The sequence below is a fragment of the Hyaena hyaena genome, unplaced genomic scaffold, assembly GCF_003009895.1.
Source record: "Hyaena hyaena isolate Hyena2069 unplaced genomic scaffold, ASM300989v1 scaffold_291, whole genome shotgun sequence".
NCBI lineage: Eukaryota > Metazoa > Chordata > Mammalia > Carnivora > Hyaenidae > Hyaena > Hyaena hyaena.
Genome location: NW_024080921.1, coordinates 1633590 through 1659453, shown reverse-complemented (window position 1 = coordinate 1659453; position 25864 = coordinate 1633590). Strand labels below are relative to the sequence as shown.

The following is a 25864-nucleotide window of genomic DNA, read 5'->3' as shown; positions in this document are numbered from 1 at the left end:
GCCTGTTTCAGATTCTGTGTCTTCCTTTCTCTCTGCCCGTCCCTAGCTCGCACTCTGCCTCTCTCTGTCTGAAAAATAAACGTTAAAAAAAAATCTCGATGGACATTTGGGCCCTTTCCATACTTTGGATATTGTTGATAGCCAAATATTGGGATATGTATGTCTCTTAGAATCAGCATTTTTATATCCTTTAGATAAATACTTAATAGTGCAATTTCTGGGTCATAGAGTAGTTCTATTTTTAATTTTTTGAGGAACCTCCATACTGATTTCTAGAGTAACGGCACCAGTTTGCATTCCCATAAACAGTTTTTTTCCTCAAAAAGTTACTTAGATGTCCAGTGTGAAAAATCAGAAATTGCCTTACCCAGTTTCCCACTGTGATTTTTGAGACTATCTTTGAAGTTTAAATAGACTGAAAGATTTAAAATTATTAACCCTTAGTCTGGCTTAAATACCAGGAAATCTAATTATATTAACTGTAAGAATAGAGTTTTATTTTTCTAAAATAATAGGAAGTCTGGAAGTAGGAAGTCCAAGCTGGTATGGTAGTTGGGTTTTTTGTTTTTTGCCTTCCAAGATTTTATTTAAATTCAAGTTAGTTAACACATAGTGTAGTGATGGTTTCAGGAGTAGAACTTAGTGATTCATCGCTTATATAGAACACTCAGTGCTCATCACAAGTGCCCTCCTTAATGCTTATCACCCACCTCTCCTTCAGCAACTCACCGTTTGTTCTCCATAGTTAAGGCTCTCTTATGGTTTGCCTCCCTCTGTTTTTATCTTAGTTTATTTTCCCTTCCCTTCCCCTATGTGGTATAATAATTTTATAAAGTAATGAAAGACCCAGGCTCCTTCTGTCTTTCTGATCTGTTGTCTTTGGCTTCTCACTTTTCATTATCTTGATCGTTGCTTCCTGGATACTGTGTGGCACCTACAGCTGTAGATACCACATCTTTGTTCAAAGCGTGAAGGGAGAAATGAACTACGCCAGTCCTAACTGTTCACTTTGATCAGGAAAGCTAAGCTTTCCCGGAAACTCCCAGAAGACTCATTTATTTGTTTCACTGGATAAAATTAACTTCAAAGAAGGTTGCAAAAGAAATATTTATATGAGTGTGTTGTAACCCCAGACAGAATCTGGATTCTTTTTGCAAAGAAGATGGGGAAAAATGATATTAGTAAGTAGTTAATAGTGTCTTCCACAAACTCACAAACATCTTTACTTGTTACTGACCATTGAATGAAATTACTGTTGACCCTTGAACAACATGGGTTTGAACTGTGCAGGTCCACTTATAGGTGAGTACAGTACCGTAAATATATTTTGTCTCACAATTTTTCTCAACCTTTTTCTCTAGCTTTATTGTAAGCACACCATGTATAATATGTATAACATGCAAAATATGTGTTAATTTGACTGTTACAGTAAGGCTGTGGTCAACCATACACTACTAGTTAAATTCTTGGGGAATCAGAAGTTATACAAGAACTTTCAACTGTGCACAGTATCAGTGACCTAATCCCCGCATTGTTCAAGAGTCAGCTGTATTTAAATTGTTGATAAAGGTCACATATTATATGTCCTATGTAGCTAAAGATGCCCAGCTTTCTCTTTTATCTTGCATAAACCTGACTGTGTCATTTTTTTAAAGCGGTATGATTTGTTAGTCCCTTCTACTTCCTGGCTATTATGAATAATGCTACCATAAACATATTTGTACAACTCTGTGTATACATGTGTTGTCATTTTCCTTATGTCCATAAATACCTAGGGAATTACTGTGTTGAATAATTACTGTTAATTTTTTTTAATTTTTAATTTTTTGAGAGAGAGTGCAAGCTGAGTTAGTTTTTATATATGTTAAGAGACAGATGTCTAACTTCATTCTTTTGCATGTGACTATCCAGGTGTTCCAGCATCATTTGTTGAAGAGATTATTCTTTCCCCAGCCAATGGTCTTGGCAGCTTTATTGAAAATTAATTAGTAACAGATAACATTGGTTTATTTCTCGACTCTCAGGTCTGTTCCATTGATCTCTGTTTGTCCTACGCCAGTACCACACTGTCTTGACTACTCTTGCTCTGTAGCAAGATTTGAAATTGAGAAATTGTGTCTTCCAACTTTGCACTTTGTTTTCTAGATTGTTTTGGCTTTTCTAGGTCCCTTGAATTTTCATATTAATTTTAGAATTAGGTTGTGAATTTCTTTAAGGAAACTATCTGACATTTGGATCTGATAGGGGTTGCATTGAATCTGTAAATCAGTTTGGAGAGTATTGTCATCTTTACAGTTAGATGATTCATGAACATGGAATATCTTTCCATTTATTTAGATCTTCTTTAATGTCTTTCAGTAATATTTTATAGTGTGCAAACAATAGTTGTGCGCTTCTGTTAAATTTATTCCCTCGTAGTTTTTAATGCTATTGTGAATGGAATTGTTTTCTTAATTCTGTTTTTAGGATTACTCATTGCAAGTGCATAGATACCAGTTGACTTTTATATGTTGATCTTATACCCTTACACAGATTCTTCACTTTTTTAGAAAGTGAGTGTTTGTCACAAACCTGTGTCAAGCAAGTCTAATAGTGCCATTTTTCCAATAACATTAGCTTACTTTCTGTTTCTGTGTCATATTTTGCTCAACTTCTGTGTCCTTTTAAGTATCTCCATCATTGTTTGGCCACTTCTTTACTTTCACACACAAGATTGTTCAGTCTCGTCTTCTACTTTCTCTGTCCTAGCCCAGGATTAGCCATTTGTGTAAGGAGCTCAGGTTGCTTTTTGTAGAGAATGGTATTTACAAATCAGCAACTGAGAATAAGGTGTGCTCATTATTACTAGAGTGTTAGAGGTTTTTAATCTCTCTCAGTGGACAGAACTAAGAAGTGTGTGTGTGTGTGTGTGTGTACACACAAATACTTTTATATCTGTATTTAACTCTAGAAGTTTTTATCCTTATCTCTCTAGACAGATATATAATATCCAAAACTGTTTTATTTCAGAAATACAGGATTTATCCTAGTTGTTTTTTTCCTTTACAAATTTGTAATTCCGTTTTCTGACAGTGAAAAACATGACTCCCAAATTCTCAACATACATATTTTCTCAGTCACTATAATTCTTGGTCCTTTATCTTTTAACCAACATCCCAAACTTTGTTAAACCCACTGCCCTGCCGGCTACCTTCATCACACAGTCTCGAAACCCTCAGTTTTTCACACTTAAACATCTCCAATACCAGATGCATCTTAAAGTTGATGGTGTGTTATAGAATTTTATTGGCAGCATTAATTCTTCCTTGGTGTTTCATAATATAATGGTGCCTCTTTCAGTCGACATTATCTTAGATTTAAAGAAATGCAGGCATACCTTGTTTATTATGCATCATAGATTCTTCACTTTTTTAGAAAGTGAGTGTTTGTCACAAACCTGTGTCAGGCAAGTCTAATAGTGCCATTTTTCCAATAACATTAGCTTACTTTCTGTCTCTGTGTCATATTTTGGTAATTATCACACTATTTCAAATTCTTTTTTTTTTTGTACACTATTTCAAATTCTTATTATATTTGTTACTGTGATCTCTGATCAGTGATAATCCGCTGAAAGCTCAAATTTTTTAGCAATGAAGTATTTTTTAATTAAGGTATGTACTCTTTTAGACATAAGGCTGTTGCACACTTAATAGACTACAATATAGTGTGAACATAATTTTCATAGACACTGGGAAACCAGAAAATTATTTTTGACTCATTTTATTACAATGTTTTCTTTATTGTGGTGGTCTGGAACTGAACGTTCAGTATATCCAAGGTATGCCTGGATGGTTATTTACATATCTGTTTTTTCCTAGAGTTTAAGAAGATAAGTAAATTTATTTAAGAATTTGCATAACTTAAATTATAGTATTTTTGGGTGATTGAGAAGTAATACTTCATTGGAATTATGTCTGAACAGTGAAGGAAGTATGTTGTATTATTACATGATCAGAGCAATCTGCAAAATATAATGAGCATTTTACTATATGAGAGAGCCATTTCTGCATATTTTTAAGAAAGATGCAGATACACTATTTCAAAGCAGTGTTGCATCATATTATAATTAATAGAATTTTATTGAAAATAGAATTATGTCATAGCTTTAATTATTATTATGTAGGTCCACTATATCTGACACCAAGTAACTCGTACTTCTACATAACTTTCTTCTTTCTTTCTTCTCTTGAATTTTTTATTGTCATTTATGTAATCTGTCCACTAAATATGTGTATTATCCTCCAAAATCTTGCTCTTATAGTTACTTAAATGATTTTATCTGTGGTCATCTTTTATGCTTGCACATAAGAATGAAGTATTCATTGTATTTATAGGATCTGCGAAATCAACTCTATGAATCATATTATTTAAATTTTATTTCTGCTATTTCGAGAAGTAAACTGGAAGATATTGCAAATGCAGCATTAGCTGCTAGTGCAGTAACACAAGTAGCCAAGGTAAGAGACTTTGATTGGCTGACATTTTGTTAATGTAGAACTTAGTGTATTCTGAAACCTGTTAATTCACATAAGTTTCTCATTTACAAAGGACCAGATCAACCTAAGAATATTTAGATTCACTACTTTTAGAAAGAACTTTGATAATGTAAATAATCTTTAATTTGAACCAGGCAAAATAAACCAAACTAAAGGTACCTATTATTTGATGAATTTGAAAGATAAAAATAAAATGCTTAATCAGTCTTTGTTTTTTGTCTAGGATTTGTATAATCTTTTTAGCTCAACTTAGAAATAGTTTCACAGTTGGGTTGTTATAAATTATACTAAAAATATGTTGACATTATTTTATTTATAGTCACGATAGTCACCATATTATCTTCAGATCTTACTTAGGAGAAAGGATCCAACAAAGTTATATTGCATATTATATGAGGGGAGGAATTTACAACAGTCCAGCAGTTCTACATCATAGTTACCGTTTAGATAGGTTCAGCTTAGTTGTGAATAAATCTTTAAAATCTTTTCTTGGTTATAGTACTTACTACCTGTGCTGCTTGAATTTGGATAAGACATGAAATTCTAGGGAATCATACAGGGCAAATAAAAGACAAAACAAATATGTATTTTCTTCCCATTTTTTCCCCACTGTATTTTTATTCTAAGATTTAATCTGCCTATTACTACTTCTGATTAGTTTTTGAAGCTTATGTCTTACTGTTCTTTCTTTTCAAAGTTTATTATTAATTTAATTTTACATAAAATAATAAGAATGGTTTTCAATTTGTTTAAATTCACTATATTTCAAGAATTTTGTTAATTTTTCTCCTGATGTGCCCTTCTAAAGAAGTAGTGTAACTTTTTTCCCACTTAATAAGTGTTCATGGTAGAAAAATAGTTACTGTGATTTTCTTAGGAAAGTGTGATTAAAATTAATATAAAAATTAAAATTTTGATTTTTTTCTTCAAAACTGATATACATTCCCATCCCAAGCACAGTTTTTGAAAAAAGTCTTTTTATCTTCTTAAATTTTGTTTTCTGAAAATACTGCTCTCCTCCTTGATAATTTATTGACCAAAATCTTTGTTTATATTCCTTTTTAATATCAACTTGGGGCACCTGGGTGGCTCAGTTAGTTAAACGTCCGACTCCGTCTCAGGTCATGATCCCACGGTTTGTGGGTTTGAGTCCCGCGCTGGGCTCTGTGCTGACGGCTAGCTCAGAGCCTGGAGCCTGCTTCAGGTTCTGTATCTCCCTCTCTCTCTGACCGTCCCCTGTTCATGCTGTTTCTCTTTCTCTCTCAGAAAGAAATAAAACATCAAAAAATATATATATCAAGTCCTCATTCTTACCCAGTGAGGCAATTTGTAACATGGTGTAATCTTTAGTTATTGAATATAATGATAATTTTTCCATTTTTACCATTGGTTAATTAAGTCAAGCTAAATGTGCTTTCAATATTGTAAAATTGGGGTGCCTGGCTGGCTGAGTCAGTGGAGCATGCAACTCTTGATTTCACGGTTTGTGAGTTTGAGTCCCACATTGGGCTCTCTACTGTAAGTGTGGAGCCTGCTTTAAAACCTCTGTCCCCACGCCGCTCATTTTCTTTCTCTCTTAAAATAAATAAATAAAATTTTTAAAAATATTATAAAATTGATTTATAAACCTTTTCTTTTATTTCCAGGTTTTTGATCAGTATCTCAATTTTATTACTTTGGAAGATGATATGTTTGTATTATGTAATCAAAATAAGGAGCTTGTTTCATATCGTGGTATGTAAAAACAGGAATATTGTAATTCGTTAAAAGGAGTGATGTACTGTAAAAAAAAAATAGCACATTTAGTACACTCAAAAACCAGTTTTGTTTCCAGCAGTACAACTGTAAAAGATTTTTTAAAGCACGCAAAGAAAACAAGTCTTAGGCTGAATTATGTCACATATAAAAACATGTACTAGATGTGTTTTGTAAGCTTAATGAAGTACCAGTCCTCTGACTTGTAAGATACCTGCGCCATAACAGCTTACATGAATGGTTTATTCATGGCAAGTAAGACAGTATTTTAGTAGTAGCATTCAATGAATTTCTACTAGTTTGACTCTTAGACAAAAATAAGTTACTCTGCTTCTTTGTGCTTTAGTTACCTCATCTGTAAAGTGAGGATAATAATAATATTTACCTCACAGAGTTTTTGTGGGAATTAAATGGATTAGTGTGCATAAAATGCCTAGAAATGTTGCTGGCACATAAGAGGTACTCACAAAAGGTTAGTTAATATTGTTTGTCTAGGTGTCAACAGCTACTGTAGCTTAAGGAATGAAGTAAGGTCCAATTCTCAAATATACATTGTTAGACTCCCTTGATTCTTATACCTTGTTTATGTACCAGTAGATTGAACATTGGTAGATTGAATATTGATCAAATGCTGTCTAACCATCTCTGGAGCTTGTTTGCATTCCCACTTTTGTAAACATACCATTTCTGGATGTAGATTAAAACTAACAGACCATACATGCATACATACACACAACCACACAACACCCATACCACATTTTATTGTCTATGTTCCTTTTCCTATGTGTGAAACACTTAAAATGAGTTCTACTCCCTTAACCTTTTCAAGTGTACAATACAGTATTGTTTACCATAGGTACAGTTTTGTATAACAGATCTCTAAAATTTACTCATCTTGCTTAACTGAAACTTACCTGCCCCTTGATAATTTATATGGAATATTTTAAAGGAAAACCCATTCTATAGGATATATGATTATTCAGTTTATTGAAAGAGTCATTAATTTGCTATTTAAAGATGGAGACGTTTGCAGCTAATTAAAATTACAGTGGTTCTTAAGTGGAGAGTATGTCCATCTCTAGGACATTTGGAAATGTAGAAGGGTGTTTTTGATTGTCACACTAAGCAGCATTCAGTGAGCCGGAACTAGGTATGCTAGATGTTCTGCAGTATGTAACCATGCTCATAACTGAAAATTGTCTTCCCACAATGCCAGTGATAACCTATTATGAAATATTGGACCAGATGTTAAGCTCCATGAGAGAAGGGAACATCAATTTTTTGGTTTTACTGAGCTCTGTAGCATGCTTTCTTGATGAAATTAAACAACATCCCTAAAAGGTGGAAGCGTTTGCTGAATTGCCCACCTAAGAGATTTTAGACAGTACTTGTTATTTATATAAATCTATTTACAATTAACTGAGTTTTAAATTAATTAGCTACTTAAGTTTTTAAAGTTACATGTTGAAAGCCCAGTTTTCCTTCAGCTAACTTTAAGCTAACCTTATCAATTGTTATATTATTTGTAAATCTGGTTATATAAAAGCACCTTGTGCTCACTTCAGCAACACATAGACTAAAATTAGAACCATACGGAGATTAATAGGGCCCCTGTGCAAGGATCATCTGCACATGCATGAAGTGTTCCATTAAAAACAAAAAAAAGCAAAGAACCCAGCCACACACCTTAACTTTTTTGATCAGTTAACTCAGATTAAACAGGCTAGATTTTAATCAGTCCCGATTAACAAGCTTAGTATGCAAACTTGGTTTGCTGATTTCCCTTAAACAGTTTAAACTGAATTTATAAATTTAGTATTTTCTTTTTTAAGTACTTTAAAATGAGACCAGGCAACTTTATAAATATAATATTTAAATAATTTTACAAATAATTAAATTTATAGTGAGTCTGAATTCATTACACGTTCATGTACTTGTAATTGAGCACTGATATTGAGTAACTTGATATGGAAATGGCAGAACCAGGTTACTAAACCAAGGCACTCAATCCAGAGACAGTGCTCTTAACCATTTTGTAATGATGTGCCAGATCCTCTCAGACGTTACAAGTGCTTTAAGTGATCGTGTTAAACAGATTATCCCAAACGTGAGTATGTTAATATCATGGATTTTATTAATATAACCTACTTTTCTTGGACTGGGAGTTTATTCAATAGAGGAAGCAGATTTATCTTCTCAAAGCCAGGCCACTCTCAGACAAACCAAGTTGTTAACATAAGTAAGTTGAGGATATTGATGAAATTTTTTTTTTTTTTTTTTTTTTTTTTTTTACTCTTTGGGTCAGTTCTCATTTAGAGGTGTGAGACCAGTATATAGGATCTAAGGGCTGGTGGCTTCAATTTGGATTTTACCTGTACCAGTGATTGACAGAACGAGTTGAGTATTTCCCTGGATTGGTCTTGCTTGAATTTACATTGTATCTTCTGTCCGTTTTTATAATATGATTTGAATGATTGAATGACAATCTGCAACATTAGAAGCACATTCCCTCATCTAGATTTCATAGTACCTGGTTGAATTCTTTATTATTTTTATGTTCTCTGCATGGTTCATATTTTCTTTAAATATTTCAGTTTATCCAGTTGGATTCTGCTTTCCTCTCGTGATAATCACAAGTTGTGTTAAATTTTGTTTGTTTTCATATTTGGAGTGTTGTGAAATTAAAAATATTATATAGATATTTTAGTCCAGTCAATCTCTCAACAAATATTTACTGAGCATCTACTTGTCAGATACTAGGCCTAGGTATTGTGTGAGATGAAAGATGAATAAGGTAAGGACTTTGTCAAGCATAGTCTTCACAGCAGAATGTTTGTTTGTTTTTTAATAAATGTAGCCCTAAGAATCACCTGAGGTGGTTGTCAAAATTGCAGGCTTGAGGTGCCTGGGTGGCTCATTTGGTTAAGCGCCTGACATGATCTCACAGGGTTCATGAGTTTGAACCCCACGTCAGGCTCTCTGCTGTGAGCACCGTGCTCGGTTCAGATCCTCTGTCCTCTTCTGTTTCTGCCCTCCCCCTCCCTCCCTCCTCCTCTCTCTCTCAAAAATAAGTAAACATTTTAAAAAATGGCAGATTTCTTAGAATTATCCAATTCTATTGAATTGACTCTCTGGGGGAAAGAGCTAAGAATCTTGAATTTTTAATAGCTTCCAGAGAAACTTTCTCTTCTCTCATATTTCTAGAATGATTCTTAGGCCTACTAAAGTTAAGGAACCACTTAAGTACAGTGTAGTACATCAGAAAAGAAATTCATTTTAACTTACTATAATACAAAGAAAAGTATATGTGACGCTGGTCTTGCAATAATTGATTTGCATTGTCCTTTTCTGGCAAAAGTTGCATAATAAAGGTCAATAGTTTCTGGCCATCTAGTGTTTGTGAATAAAATTATGGAATATGATATTTTTTATGTGCTCTGGCAAAAATTTTGTATACTTTATGTGGTGGATTTTTTTCTTAATACTACTCTATCGATACTAGTCACTGCTACTGATATTGGAGTATTATCTTTTTTTGAGATAGTATAATTTTTAATAGATACTTAAAAGCTTAATGGATAAAAAGTTTTACTTGTTTGAATATTACCAATGTTATCAAAGACATAAGTTCTGGTACGTTTTTTCTCCATTTGTTACTTTAGCCATTAACAGGCCAGATATCACAGACACAGAAATGGAAACTGTTATGGACACGATTGTTGACAGCCTCTTCTGCTTTTTTGTTACACTGGGTAAGTTTTCAAATCTTCGTGGCTATTTCTTCAAAATAAATTATTTGGCAACTTCTTTTAATCTGTTACAAGATCCTCTTGTCTGGATTTCTGTACTCTCCATATTTGGGATAAAATATACATTCTGTACTGTATAAAACCATAATCTTTCTAATAATTTGATGTACTTACTCCTCTTGAGTTAGCATTTAACAGCTCTATTGGGTTGTTTGCCTAGATGTCTTTGGTAATTATAACTTTCTAATATATTTGAATGGTTTGATGGTGACTTTAGCTATGTGCCTGCTAAGTTTCTTTTAATATTCCATTAGGAAAAATTTCAAATAATACTTTTAAGAAGAGAGATAAATGTAACTATTAAAGCACACTTTGAAGGTTCCAGAAAACACTAAATTTACATATAATATTAACCTACTATACTCAGAATTTTAAACATTTCTTTGGTATTTCTAAATTCACTTACAGCTACTTTGCATTCAGTATCTAATGTGTGATTTTATGCTTTATTATTACTAATAGATGTGCTCAGAAACCTTCAAAATACCAGGCACCTGGGTGGCTCAGTTGGTTGAATGACCAACTTTTGGGTTCATCTCAGGTCATGACCCCAGCATTGTGGGATGAACGTGGAGCTTGCTTAAGATTCTCTCTCTCTCTTTCTCTCTCTCTCTCTCTCTCTGTCTCTGTCTCTATTTCTATCTCATTCTCACTCTGTCCTCTTCCTTCGTTGCCTCCCTCTGCTCCTCTCCCCGCTTGCATTCTCTCTCTCTAAAAATAGTTTTTTTAAATAAAGTAGGTATCTAAAAAAACCTTCTAATTGCAATTTTAATTTTGCAGACACTGAAAACATCACAGTTAAAATGATCCTCACACTAAAGTTTCTCCATTTCACAAAGGAGATTAAGCAAAACAGAGATACCATGAAAAGTAATTTAAGATATAGACAAGTTTGAGAATTTGCATTTAAATTTTGAGATCCCTCCTTTTAGGGATTTTCTTCTATAATTTCCAGCCCTGAACTCCAGTCTTTGATTCCTTAGCTCATTAGGTCTTATGTTTTCTCCCCGAGCTCTTTCTCCCCTGGACCTTGCAAACTAGAAGGTAGTTTCAGAAGGAAAGCTGGTTAAAAGTGTGTCTCATTTTTCAAATATACCTCTTCTTTCAAGAGTTTTACCTTCCTCTGCCTTCTGCCTGCTTTTGAGTACCTTCAAATGGGGTTGTTACTGTTTTAAACAAAGCACGTGTATGTGTAACTTTCAGTCATTAAACAGACATAATTAACCTTCCTATTTTGCCATCCTACACATTCTCCAAAATTGTGCTGAATGTTAGGGTATTTTTGAATATAAGATTGTTTTACCCTGATGATAGTTATATTTTCATGATAAAGGTAGATTGAAAAAGAGCAGTTAAGTATAAAGACCCCTGAAGTATTAGAGCCGCCTTTATTATATACAGTGTCAGAAAGTTATTTTTTCAAAAGAAAAATTGAAATTCCTGCCAGTCTAACATAGGAGGGTGTCAACATGAAGCTGTTAAATGAAAAAAAGCAAATTTAAGAACAGTATGTATAATATCCTATTTTTGTTTTTTGTACTCTTCATAAATGCACTTGATAAGACTGTATGTAGAAAATAACCTAAAGACATCCATGTCTTCATGAATTCTTAGTAGGGATTTTTTTAGGGTGCTGGAATCAAAGAGAGTTAACTTTATATATTTCTAATATAATTTGAATTTTTATAACAAGCATATATAATTAGCCATTAGAAGAAAAGAGCTTTAAAAATTTTGCTAATCTACATTTTTACTTTTCCAGTTGACTGAACATGCTTTGTATAGAATCTAAAATGCAACAGTTTCAGCATATAAAGATGACAGTGTTCTCAGTTTTCTGAGTTTTTCAGTGCAATTGGATTTTTTTTTTTTATAACTTTAGGATTTCAGCCTTTTATAAAACTTGGAGTAATAAAGAGAGAAATTAAGAAGTCTAATAGAGCTGATTCAATAATGAACTGAGGCCACCTTTTAGGAGCTTTTCATGTTATGTGAAGAACGTGTTCTTTATCTTTAAAATTTTTTTAAGACTGTAACCCTTAATTGTTAATTTGTAAAATAAAGAATAATAACAAACCACTAAATTAACGAAGCTCTTTTCACTCTTTTTCTTTAAATCAAATTAAAGTGAATCCTGTGAGCACACTCTTTGAACCTGTCTGTAGGGAGTCATATGTCGATTTAGTTAATTCATGAAAAAAAAATCTCTGGTCACACTGATTGGCCAATGCCATATTAAAAAAATAGTCTTTTTTTGACTCCCTGATTTAAAAAAATTTTTTTAATGTTTTTATTTATTTTTGAGAGAGAGGGAGACACAGAATCTGAAACAGGCTCCAGGCTCTGAGCTCGCTGTCAGCATAGAGCCCGATGCGGGGCTCAAACCCACAAACCGTGAGATCATGACCTGAGCCGAAGTCAGGCACTTCTCTGACTGAGCCATCCAGGCACCCCTGATTTTTTTTTTTTTTTTAAAAAACCTTGCTTTTACTCTTGAGATAATAAGTCTTGTTGGGCCTGTAGCCTGAAATTGTATACTATTATTGTATTTTTGATGCTTGGGTATTTTATAAGTATCCGCTTTAATTACTAAGAGCTGAAATCATTGCCAACTATTGTTAAAATAGGTGCTGTTCCTATAATCAGATGTTCAAGAGGAACAGCAGCGGAAATGGTAGCAGTGGTGAGTTCATGCAGATATCCATTGGTGATAAATAATAATGTATCATTTGTTTTCAATAAGTAACTCAAGTGTTTTTGTTAGTATTACATGTTTATGGTTGCTGTGGGTTATATACTAAATATCAAAAGCAAGTATTTTTATTTTTCAACATTGGGATTCCACCAAAAATAAAAAGTAATCATTATGTACTTTACATGATTGAAAGGAATTATTTATTCTGATGTGCTGTTTCAGCTGTTTCTTGTTTACTAAAACATATGTTCATCTTTCCACTTTGTGTCTACAAGTAGTATTACACATGTATTTGATCCTCCAAATCATTTTATATTTAACTTCATGTAACAAATGTCTATTGACATTTTTAAAATGAAGTGAATTTTGCTGTCCCACTATATTGGATTAAATTGAGCACTCAAAAGTTTGCTTTAAAAATTGAAAAATAAGGGATTAGAGAAGTTACTGAATTAGTGAAAAGGAAACAGTGTAAGTGGTTGGGAAAAATGGAAGATACACTGACATTTTTAGTTTTCTTAGCCAAAATGAATCATTGACTGATGGTCTGCTTTCTTTCACATATTTCATCTCTATTCTGGAGCCTCTTGCATCATCACTCAGTAAAGACAGAGTCCTGATTGGGGAAAGATGGTAGCTCATTATTGCAAATTGTTCCTGTACCTAAAGTAAAAATAGTGAATGAAAAGTGATTGGTAGTGAAATCAGGCCTGAGTCAGAATAGAAAAGGCATTGGTCTTTTTAAGTCCAAGTTATGTTACTGAATAGTAAAGAAGCTAAAATATTTAGATTTTAGAATTGCTGTTTTGTAAAGAAATTCCAAGTTTCTTAATTATGAAACTAAGAACATACTATGTATTATCCTGAACAAAATTCTGTGAAGTTGTTTTTTTAACAGTTATTATCAAATTTGATTTTTCAGAAACTAGATAAGAAGCTTCGAGAAAATCTCAGAGATGCAAGAAACAGTCTTTTTACAGGTGACACACTTGGAGCTGGCCAATTCAGGTATTATGTTAGTTAATGTAAGACTTGAAAAGAAACATTGGTAGAGTTTCTTGGGTTATTTTCTTACGTTATAAAATACCCTTATACTTGTAATTGAAATTTGTTTCTTTCTAATTGGGTAACCACTATCATGGTTTTGACTCAGATTTTTCTTGAAACACAAGTGGAATATTTTATTTAATTTACGTTCTGTTGTTAGAGTTTTGTCTTTTGCATTTTTGTCATCTGTAAGAGAAATTTTTCTGTTTATATGGCTTTGAAGGTCAGAAGCCATTTTATTTCGAATATCATTGAGCCTCTTAGTAATGAAAACACTAAGTGACAAACTTGTGATGCTTTTGTATGTTTTGAGCTATCATCTCATTTACATTTTTGCCTTGAAATACTTGGTTATTAAAGTTAATGGGCAATATTGGTGTAAGAAGTAAAGAAACCCACACAGATGGCTGAGAATTATGTCAAGTGGAAGGGACACTATTTTGGAAAATTCATTCCTACCCCCACTTTTAGGTGAATTAATAAAGTCTGTGAAAATAAACTGATACTTAGTATAATGCCCTCCAGGAATAATAATTCCATGGTAACTTTCCATAGACTTCAAGTTAATTTAGATGGGTTCTCTAGTCTTCTGTGCTATCCTATAACTTGCAGTTTATACTAACATTGTGTTTCACTTGTTTGTTCAACTGTCTCAGCTTCTGCATTATTTTAAACTCTTCTGTGATTTCATTGTTGGCCTTAAGTATTCTTCAAAATGTTTCTCTTTAAAGAGAGCAGAAACACCACATTCTCATCTAATTTTTATTTCAATAGAAAGAACCACTATAGCATATCTTACGTAACAGTTCCCTTCTTATAAGTGCTCTCATAAAAGCCTTAGAAACCTATATAAAGGCACTATTTTATTTGGATAATTTCTAAAAACCTTTTTATAATAATAATAAATAATTTATAACAGTTATTTTTAATTTATTGGATGAATTTCTAAATTATTTTAATTAAGAGTCAGCAGCCTTACTGACTGTTGTTAAAAATGTTTGAATCCAATTGTAAGTTAATGATTCTCTATAAGAATTTGCCAATGTCTGGAGACATGTTTGGCTGTCACAACTGGGTAGATGCTACTGGAATCTAGTGGGCTACACTATAGGATGCTTCTGCACATCCTAAGGTGCACAGAACAAGCCCCATATTGAGGAATGACCCAACCCCAAATCTTAGGAGTGCTGAATTAAGAAACTTTGCCATAGACAATCCTTCCTTGCCTTTCACCTATCTCTGGAGTAATAAATGAGAGTAGGTGGTAACTGTGCCGCTCCTACTTATTTTTTGCAGAGTTTTATAGTCAGTGCAGTGCATTTATAATCAGTGCAGTATAATGAGCTACTAAAGTGGTCAAAGGTCCAAAGGTCTCCATCCGGAGAAACATGAATAATTGATCAGATAACAGTAGCTTGTGAAAATTGATGTATACTCGTGATATAGTAGTGCCAAAGTGGCAACCAGATGACTTGGTGCCTCCCCTCTGTTTAGGTCTGTTGCACATCATTAATATATGAAGTGGCTGGTAGGTGAATAATAATATAATTAGGTACCATTTCGGCTTAATGCTTTGGTTTTATATATTGTAATGGGAAAGGGTTTCATGAGGCTCTTCTCTAGAGTCTGCTTTTTTCAATTTGTGTTTACAGAAAAAAAAGTTGTATGTTATTTGAAACTGTCAAACATTTGTATACGTTTGTAAGATCCTACTCTGATAATTTTCCCTGAAGCTGACAATAACTGTTCTTTTTTTCCAGAAGTGTGAAGTACAGGTCTGAGTAGAAGCAACTTTCTTACTTCGATAACTATACAATTATTCTGTAAAAGTAGTTGTATAGATTATTTCCTTTAAGACAGTTCCCCGAGACTTATAATCTAGCATTATATACAGGCTCTGAGTAGTCCAAAGCATTACTTTACTTGACTGACTATGCTAAAAAAAATTTTAGAGCAAACCATATGGAATGTCAATATTAGCATACTTACTGTTCATATCAAAATGATATATACTGAAAAGTATTAGAAAAATGGAGAGGTATATACTTTTATCAAGAGTTACATAATTTTTTAAATGTATTTACAGCTTCCAAAGGCCTTTATTAGTCCTTGTTGACAGAAACATAGATTTGGCAACTCCTTTACACCATACTTGGACATATCAAGCCTTGGTGCATGACGTACTGGTAAGAGGCTAAATATACTACTTTTTACTAAAGTGTAGTAACATTCAGTGGTCCTTTTAATTTAAAATTAATGTCATGGCTGCCAAAACACAGATGAGAAGGATGGAGCTGAGAAATATGAAAGAAAAAGTGATGGGATTTGGTATTACTGGATGTGGATGATGGAGAATAGTGAAGTACTGAGGTTTAAAGTTCCAAATTTATGATCTTTAAAGTACAAGATTAATCATTTGTATTGTTGCCAGAGATGGAGAAGAAAGAAATGGAGGAAAATGAGTGACTTCTAAAAAATATTTCATACCAAATATTTTATTTATTTATTTAATTTTTTGCCATACTGAGAAAGTAAATAAATAATATATTTCTACCTGGGCAGGAAAGCTGTTATTCTCCCTTTCTCCTGGGAATCACCTAGCCTCATTTTATGGTAAAAGGAAATAGTAATTTTTATATTATATCATATGTTTTCAGAACTAATTCCACATATGTAAAATCATGCCTGAAGCAAAAATCTGTATTTATGTTCATACACATATATTCATCTACTAAATAAAGTTTCTATTTATTTTGAGAGAGGGAGAGAGAAAATCCCAAACAGGCTCTGCACTATCAGTGCAGAGCCCTATGCAGGTCTTGGTCTCAGGGACTCTGAGATCAAGAGTCAGATACTTAACCAACTGAGCAACCCAGGTGCTCCTCCTAGAGTCCTGTGTCATTTTAGACTGTAGGATGAGTGTTGATGAAATAGTAGGCAACTCTCATTCACTAGAGAGGGCAAGAAGAATCGAAGGGACTACTGAATTAAACCTTGAGTAAGGAAACATGGAAACTAGTTAGGAGGTCATGTAAGAGGCTAAAGAATTCAACTACTACTAGAGGGCCTACTCTGTGACAAAACATTTGAGAAAAGATCTAAAGGAGGTAAGGTAGTGAATTATATATCTATATGGGAAAACAGCATTCTAAGCAGAAAGATGCCTAACATGTTTAAAAGATAACAAGGCAGCCAAGATGACCAGAACAAAGTAAGGCAGGGGGTAAATAGCAAGGGATGAAGTTAAATAGTATATGGGAAGTAATGTAGCATAGGACATTATAGACAATTGTTGGTATATTGACTTTTAATTTGAGGAAAATGGGGAGCCACATGCAGTTCTGAGTAAATGAGGTGACATCTGATATACATTTTAAGGGTATCACTCTAGCTGCTGTGTTGAAAAGAAATTCCTTGGGTGGGGGTGGCATATGAAGAGTCAAGAAACCAATAGGAGGGTATTGCAGTTATCTTAGCAAGAGATAATAATGGCCTACAACAGGATGGAAATGGTGAGGGTCGTGATTATCTTTGGAATGTAGAGTATAGGATTTGGTGATGATTGGATATGGGATCTAAGAGAAAGAGAGGAGTCAAAGATAAGTCCAGAGTATTCCCTTTGCAAATAGACAGATGTTATTTACTGAGATAGGAAAGACATGGAAGGAGAAATTTGGGGGGGGGGGGGTGATCAGATGTTAAGTTTCAGACATGTTAAATGTGAGATGTCTGTTAAAGTATTGAAATGTATAGATGTATGATAGATAGATGTATGAGTGGAGTTCAAGAAGAACACCTGGTCTAGAGAAATAAATTTAGGAGTAGTCCATATATAGATGGTATTTAAAGCCAAGAGATAAAATGAGGTCAATAAGGGGATGAATATAGAAAGAAGAGAGAAGATTCCAAGAACTGAACTCAGAGGCATTTTTCAACGTTTAGAGGTCAGGGTGTAGAATAGAAACTAACAGTATAATCAGTAGTGAGATAGGAGAAGTAGATCTGTGTTGTTTTGGAAGGCAGTGAATTAACTGTTTTTAGAGAGGAGGCAGGAATTTAGACAAATGCTCAGGACTAAGAAGTCATCAGTGTGTGTGGCAACATCAAGGTTATTAGTAACTTTGGTAAAAGCAGCTTCTGTAGTGTAGGGGCAAAGCACTGAAGTGGGTTTAAGACGATTGAAAGAAGAGACAGAATGAATATAGACAAATTGTGAGAGTTTTTGCTGTATAGGAGAATTGAGAAAAGTTGTGGTTGCTGAAAGGGTGAGGTAAAAAAAGATTTTTAAATGAGAAAAATTAGAGCACGTTTGTGTATCAGTGGAAATGATCAAAAGAGAGAGGTTGGTCCAGGGCATGAGAGTGTCCTGCAGGTCTGTAGGAGGCATTAATGGTCAGGATGGGTATAGACCAAGATTTCTCAACCTTGGCATTGACATTTTGTTTTTTAATTTTTTTAATAGTTTATTTACTTTTGAGACAGAGAGAGACAGAGGATGAGTGGAAGAGGGGTAGAGAGAGAGACACACACAGAACCCGAAACAGGCTCCAGGCTCTGAGCTGTCAGCACAGAGCCCTACGTGAGGCTCAAACCTACGAACCACGAGATCATGACCTTAGCCGAAGTCGGACACTTAACCGACTGAGCCACCCAGGTGCCCCAGCATTGACATTTTGGACCTGATAACTTTTTGCTGTGGAGGGCTGCCCTGTACATTGTGGGATGTTTAGCAGCATCCCTGGCCTTTACCCTCTAGATGTCAATAGCACTTTCTCAGTTGTGACAACCAAAGCATCTACACACAGTGCCATAACCAGGCTATAAAGAAGGGCCAAATTGCCTCTGAGTGACAACTGCTGTCATAGACTAATAGCAGGAATTTCAAGGGCGGAGTGGTTTTACGAAAGAGGCCACGTTAAGAATCTGGGAGTAGCAAGGAAGACCATTGTTTCAATCCTGGGTCCAACCAGTTGGAGTTCATTTAGAGCAAGAAAGTACAGTGGAAGTTACGAGTAGATGTTCAGAATAGGAGATTTGGCTATTGGACTGAGTGAGTTCCAGAGGGTATGAGAGAAGGGTTTTAGGAATTGGTTAAGACTGACAGATGGATCTAAGAGGGATAGTATAGGGAGCCAGACAGAGATGGGCATGATGAGATAGTTTTGATTATCTCAAATTAGATTTGTATGTTGGTGTCCTGGCTTTTGGGTGGGAGCTAAGGGTGCTATAGGCTAGGAGTCATCTCTTTACTCCTGCTGGTTGTATGTGGAGGCTGTATAGAGCATTGAGATACTGTGATGTTTTTCTCATGAACGTACTTGATGCTTTGAGCACAGGAGTTAAGGTGTATATACAAGTAATTGCACTGTGAAGGAATATGCTCTTACTCCCTGTTGTTGGAATAGAAAATTGGGAAACAATCTTCTTTCAATCCTCTTAAACCCAAGTTAATTTAGGGCAGAGCTTTCCTCAAGCCAGATAAGGCTTATACTGGCCTTTGAGGTTTTCACTATTGTAGAGTGAAATGAGAATAGAAAGGGCTGTGATTACTAATTTTTGTGTGTGTGTTTTAGCTTTTATTACCCTTGTATTTTTGTGAGATATTTAATGTACTGTTTATTTCCTGTTTTTTGGAGTTAAAATAGATGCTCAAAATAGATGGTTGAGGGTTGTTTTTGGTTTTGCTCTCCCCTTCAGTTCACAGAATTAAAAGTTAGTAATCTTGTGTCTCCAAAAATTCAGTTCAAAAAAGTATTTTTTAAAATATTTATTTATGAGAGAGAGAGCATGAGTGGAGGAGGAGCAGAGAGAGGGGACAGAGGATCTGAAGTGGGCTCTCTGCTCACAGCAGAAGGCGTGATGTGGGGCTTGAACTTATGAATGGTGAGATCATGACCTGACCCAAAGTCAGATGCTCAACAGACCAAGCCACCCAGGTGCCCCTCAAAAAAATATTTTTAAGTGTCTGTTCCATGCTAGTCATTGGGTATATAGTAAACAGAACAAATACTACCCCTGATTGCATGGAGGTTGGAGTAATGGATTCCTCTGGACTTTTGGGTTATTCTTGGTTTTAGTGTTTTTTTGTTTGTTGTTTTTACAAATAATAGAGCACTTGTCTAGTTAACTATCTTAGGCTAAGTTCTCAGATTCCATATTACCTTTAAGCAGTCTTTGTTCAACATTACTATGAGAACATTTAGATCTTATGAAAATAGTTTTTTTAAAGAGATTGGTATTGACTTAATCCTGTTCATTAAGTTTCTTTTTTAAGATTTTTTTAATAAAAGTTTAATTCCAGTACAGTTAACATACAGTGTTATGGTTTCAGTTGTACAGTATAGGTTCAGCAATTCTATATATTACTCACTGCTTATTAAGATAAGTGTACTCTTAATCCCCTTCACCTATTTAACCCATCCCCCCTCACCTACCTTCTCACTGGTTACCGTCTCTTTGTTCTCTATAGTCCAGAGTCTCTTCTTTGGTTTGTCTTTATTTCCTTAGTTCATTTGTTTTGTTTCTTAAATTCCACATATGGGTGAAATCATATGGTATTTGAATTCATTCTTTCTCTAACATATTTCACTTAGCACTATGCTCTCTAATCCATCTGTATTGTTGCAAATGCAAGATTTCATTCTTTTTGTTTGACTAATCCATTGTATATATATACCATATCTTCCTTGTCTGTTCATTTGTTGGTGGACAGTGGGCTCTTTCCATAATTTGAATATTGTAAATAATGCTGAGTAAACATAGTGGTGTATATATCCTTTGGAATTAGTGTTTTCATATTCTTTGGGTAAATACCCAATTGTGCGATTACCGGATCATATGGTAACTCCTGTTCATTAATTTTTTTTAAATAGTATATTGTCAAGTTGGTTTCCAGTCCTCATCTCCACAAATGCCCTCCTCCATACCCATCACCCCCCCTTCACCTGTTCATTAATTTTAATGCAGTTTCTAAATGTGAAAAAACTATAACTGGCATATCATAAATTGTTATGTCTTTTTTTTTAAATTAAAACTCCTGCTTTTGAAGCTTCCTTGGAATTTTTAACATTCTTAGTAATTATTCCCTTTACCTCCACAAGATGGAGTAAAAGTTCTAGATAGGAATGGTTAACCTGAAATTGGAGCTTGCTTTCTTTTTTTTTTTTAATATTTTTTTTATTTATTTCTAGGAGAGAGAGAGACAGCGTGAGCAGGGGAGGGTCAGAGAGAGAGGGAGACACAGACTCTGAAATAGGCTCCAGGCTCTGAGCTGGCAGTCAGCACAGAGCCCGACGCGGGGCTCGAACCCACGAACCGCGAGATCATGACCTAAGTGAAAGTCGGACGCTTAACCGACTAAGCCACCCAGGCGCCCCTGGAGCTTGCTTTCTATATTAAATATCTTTGCCTGAAAATCTGGAACACTGATAGTATTTATATATTTAGACCTTGGAAATGACTGAAAATTCAGACAGCTTCCCTGTGTGCCAGAAAGATTGTTGGCATTTAATATAGGAAATATACTCTTCTAGTGAAAAGCCTTACAGTGCCCCTTCCTTTTACTGGGATATAAGAAGCACAATTAATAATACAAAGTCATGTTTACTTTTTATTATACCTTGGTTATCGGAAGGGTGGATATGATTGTTTGTCTGCGGTGAGTAGTTCCCATTGAGCAAAGGGAGACGGGCATTATTTCATCTTAGTATCTTGTTCTTTACTTGGGCTTTATTTTTTCATATCTTAGATGCCCTTTTTGTGTCTTTGATCCTCTGCTACTGACTCTTAATATTTGAAACATTAAATCACAAGTTATACTAATATATAAAGGGTTTTTTATCTACTTAAAAAAAGGAAGTAGTTTCCAAATACATACTTTTAACAGATTATTAGACAAGCATTTTAGAAGCACTCATTTTTTTTAAAGATGTGTGATTACAGTATAATGGATGCCTAAATGCAGTTCAAAGTTTTATGCTTTGAAGATTGATACTGTGTTGATTCTGTAGTCTTTATTAACACAAAACATCTTGGACAGCACTAAATTGGATTAATTTTAGGCATTTGCCTGAAAGTCAAGAATAATGTAAACTTTTACTCAATCTAAGTTGTTCATAGGAAGCTTTTACTAAAGGTGTGTAGACTATATAAAAGCCAAGAAATCATCCTTGATTTCATTCATTTTTAAAAATGAGATCGTTTGAGTGTATTTCTGTATTCATTGCTATTTCTGAACTTGGATTAAAATTTTATTTAAGGGAGGGGCACCTGGGTGGCTCAGTTGGTTAAGAATCTGACTCTTGTTTTTAGTGCTCTGATTTTTTAAAAAATTTATTTATTTATTTTGAAAGAGAGAGAGAGCATGCACTATTGCAGGAGGGGTAGAGAGAGAGGGAGAGAGAGAATCCCAAGCAGGCTCTGTGCTATCATTGCAGAGCCCAACACAGGGCTTGATCTCACAAACCATACAATCATGACCAGAGCCAAAACCAAAAGTCGGACGCCTAACTGACTGAGCCACCCAGATGTACCCCAAACATCTAACTCTTGATTTCAACTCAGGTCATAATTTCACATTTCATGAGTTCAAGCCCATGTTGAACATGCCATCAGCGTGGAGCCTGGCTTAGGATTCTGTCTCCCCCTCTCTCTGCCCCTCCCATGCTCTCTCTTTTCTCTCGTAAAATAAATAAGTAAACTTAAAAAAAATTTATTTAAGGGAAAGAAGAGTATGTATTACTTACATTTATTAATCTAGCTTTAGGTTGCTACCATTTTTTCCCCTTACAGCGCACTTGCCTAGTACATAAGATTTTGAGACATTTATGTTTATGATGGAGCATTGTAGAAAGATTTTCTTTTTCAATTAAATGTTTCTTAGAACTATTCTAAGTTAGGTTTTTTTCTTTCTTTTGTCTTAATGTCTTCACTTATTTTTCTTTTCTCCCTTCTTGTCATCAGTGACCAAAGTTCAGAGTTTCTAAAAACAGTGCTATTTCACAGAAATGAAGTGTAAACTACAGATGTAATTTTAGATTTTCCCATAGCCACATTAAAAACATAAAAAGAAATAGATGAAATTTATTATAATAATATATTTTACATAACTCTATAAATCCAAATTATTAGCATTTTTTTGTTATTGAAATTTTGTGTGGCAACTTCTTTTTTTATAATTTATTATTTTTTTTAATTTACATCCAAGTTAGCATATAGTACAACAGTGATTTCAGGAGTAGATTCCTTAATGCCCCTTGCCCATTTAGCCCTTCCCCCCTCCCACAACCCCTCCAGTAACCCTCTGTTTTTTCTCCAGATTTAAGAGTTTCTTATGTTTTTGTCCCCCTCCCTTTTTTTGTATTATTTTTGCTTCCCTTCCCTTATGTTTGTCTGTTTTGTATCTTAAAGTTCTCATAGGAGTGAAATCATATGATATTTGTCTTTCTCTGACTAATTTCATTTAGCGCAATACCCTCTGGTTCCATCCACATAGTTGCAAATGGCAAGATTTCATTCTTTTTGATTGCCGAGTAATATTCCATTGTATATACATACCACATCTTCTTTATCCATTCATGGACTTATGGGCTCTTCCCATACTTTGGCTATTGTTGATAGTGCTGCTATAAACATTGGGGCGCAAATTATTATCATTTTAATACATAATCAATTTAAAAGTATTTCATACTCTCTTTATATATTAAGTCTTAAAAATTTGGTGTATTTTGTACCTGTATTACATCTCAATTCAGACTAGTCACTTTCCAGACAATCAGTAGCCACATGTGATCAGTATCAATTGTATTAGACATCCTGCTTCTAAGTCGTTACGTCTCAAGTTCTTTACTCGTTTAGAGAATGAATAAATTGTAAATGTTGCGTATAGTCAGCGGTGTATCTCTAGGAGTTTTTCTAGCCCATGATTCCTAGAGTAAGAAGGAATTTTGCTTTAATAAGAATGAACTAGCTTATCAGAGTGTCACTGGCATTGCTGAATCTTTACAGAATACCTTGGCATCTGAATTAGGATATATTAGGTAGTGCTGTTCAGTATTAAAGAACCCTTGAACCTCCACGTATTAAAATAATAAATATTTTTGTTCACAGTATTCTTTGTTTCATGTCCAATGTGGATGCGCAAGGAGGAACTCCCAAATTAAGGGTGATGAAGCCCCATCTCAACACGTACTTTCACAATCACTGTGGCAAGGGGCAAAAAATTGTGGATTGTATTCATTTTTGTGAATAAAATTTTAAGATTTTTATCAGGGAATATTTCATACAAAAACACAAAGTTATAGAATACTATAATTAACCCCATGTGCATCACTCAGTTTCCCAGGCAATATGCATCTAATCCCAGGCATTATATGATCTATGCATAAATACTTCAGCATTTATCTTTTAAAAAAATAGCATAATTTTATTATCATACCTAACAAAATTAACAATTATTCTTTGGTAGTATTTCATACTGTTTCTGTGTTCAGCAATTCCTAATTGTTTCAAAGATGCATCTTTTTTTTTAATTTTTTTTAAATGTTTTTATTTTTATTTCTGAGAGAGAGAGACTACATGAGCAGGGGAGGGTCAGAGTGAGAGAGAGATACAGAAACTGAAACAGTCTCCAGGCTCTGAGCTAGCTGTCAGCACAGAGCCCGATGCAGGGCTCAAACCCACGAACCATGAGATCATGACCTGAGCCAAAGCTGGATGTTTAACCGACTGAGCCACCCAGGCGCCCATCAAAGATGCATCTTTACAACTGGTTTGTTCAAACAGGGGTCCGAATAGTATCTCTACATTGCATTAGTTGATACATCTTTAAGTTTCTCAATTTACAGTAATTCCTCTCCATTTTTTATTGCCATTTTTTGGTTGAAGGAATAGGAATCATTTTCTAAAGAATTTCCTACATTTCTGTGTTTGGTTGCTTCTTATGGAAATCAGTTTGACATGATATGATTCTCTATCCCCAATATTTTCTGTAAACTGATAGATCTAGACACTTGATTAGATTTGTCTCAATTCTTTGACAAAATAAAAGTTAATTTTATTTTACTTTGCTATTTTTCTCATGTGAATATAAATCTTAGCTCCGCATAAATGGGTGTCACCTATTTCATCAAAATGTAATTTTGTTAACTTTAGCTCTTTTTGGGTCTACTGGTCTCCTTTAAGTTGTAAAAGAGAACCAAGACTGCTAAAGACTTATCCATGTTTTTAGCACTTCTCAGTGTTACTTATTTAAAACCCGTGATTGGGGACACCAGTGTCCCAGTCTTCTAAGTTAAGGAAATATGAATATCAGAGGCAACAGGTTAGACTCTACCTGTTAAAAGTAAATCTGTTGTCTTGTATTTGTATATAAATGTTCAGTTTCTTTAATGACTACAGCACAGAATGTTCTAATTTCCCAATTTTTAATACCAGAATTTTTCTTATTTGCCTGACTGTTAATGCAAACAGTGAAAGTGTTCTTACCATTATTATGTTATTTCTCAAAACATAGGAAGTTGCAGGGTATGGTTTAATGTACTAGACCCTGTATTGTTGATCTACTTTTATCAAGAGGAGGTTAAGTAGACTGACTAAAATTAACTAGGAAGCAACAGATATTGGTGAAGATGAGGAAAAAGGGGGACCCTTTTGCACTGCTGGTGCAAATGCTAACTGGTACAACCACTCTGGAAAACAATATGAAGGTTCCCCAGAAACTTAAAAATAGAACTACCCTATGACCCAGCAGTTGCACTACTAGGTATTTATCCAAAGGATTAAAAAATGCTAATTCAAAGAGGCACATTCAGCCTGATGTTTATAGCAGCACTGTTGACAGTAGCCAGATTAAACACATACACACACACATACACACACACACACACACACACACACAGGAATATTACTCGGCAATCAAAAAGAATGAAGCCTTGCTATTTGCAACAACATGATTGTAACTAGAGTGTATTATGTTAAGTGAAATAATTCAGAGACAGACAAATATCATATGATTTCATTCATAT

General features: G+C 34.3%; 1 protein-coding gene across 1 annotated transcript in view; it reads left to right on the top strand.

Moving 5' to 3' along the window:
* SCFD1 (sec1 family domain containing 1) overlaps positions 1-25864 on the top strand; it is a 100093-nt gene that overhangs the window by 9804 nt on the left and 64425 nt on the right. The window contains exons 5-10 of the mRNA XM_039247148.1: positions 4374-4496; positions 6182-6269; positions 9953-10042; positions 12727-12782; positions 13717-13802; positions 15928-16027. Of these exons, the coding sequence (XP_039103079.1) occupies positions 4374-4496; positions 6182-6269; positions 9953-10042; positions 12727-12782; positions 13717-13802; positions 15928-16027 (543 nt within the window). The remainder of the gene's footprint in view (positions 1-4373; positions 4497-6181; positions 6270-9952; positions 10043-12726; positions 12783-13716; positions 13803-15927; positions 16028-25864) is intronic.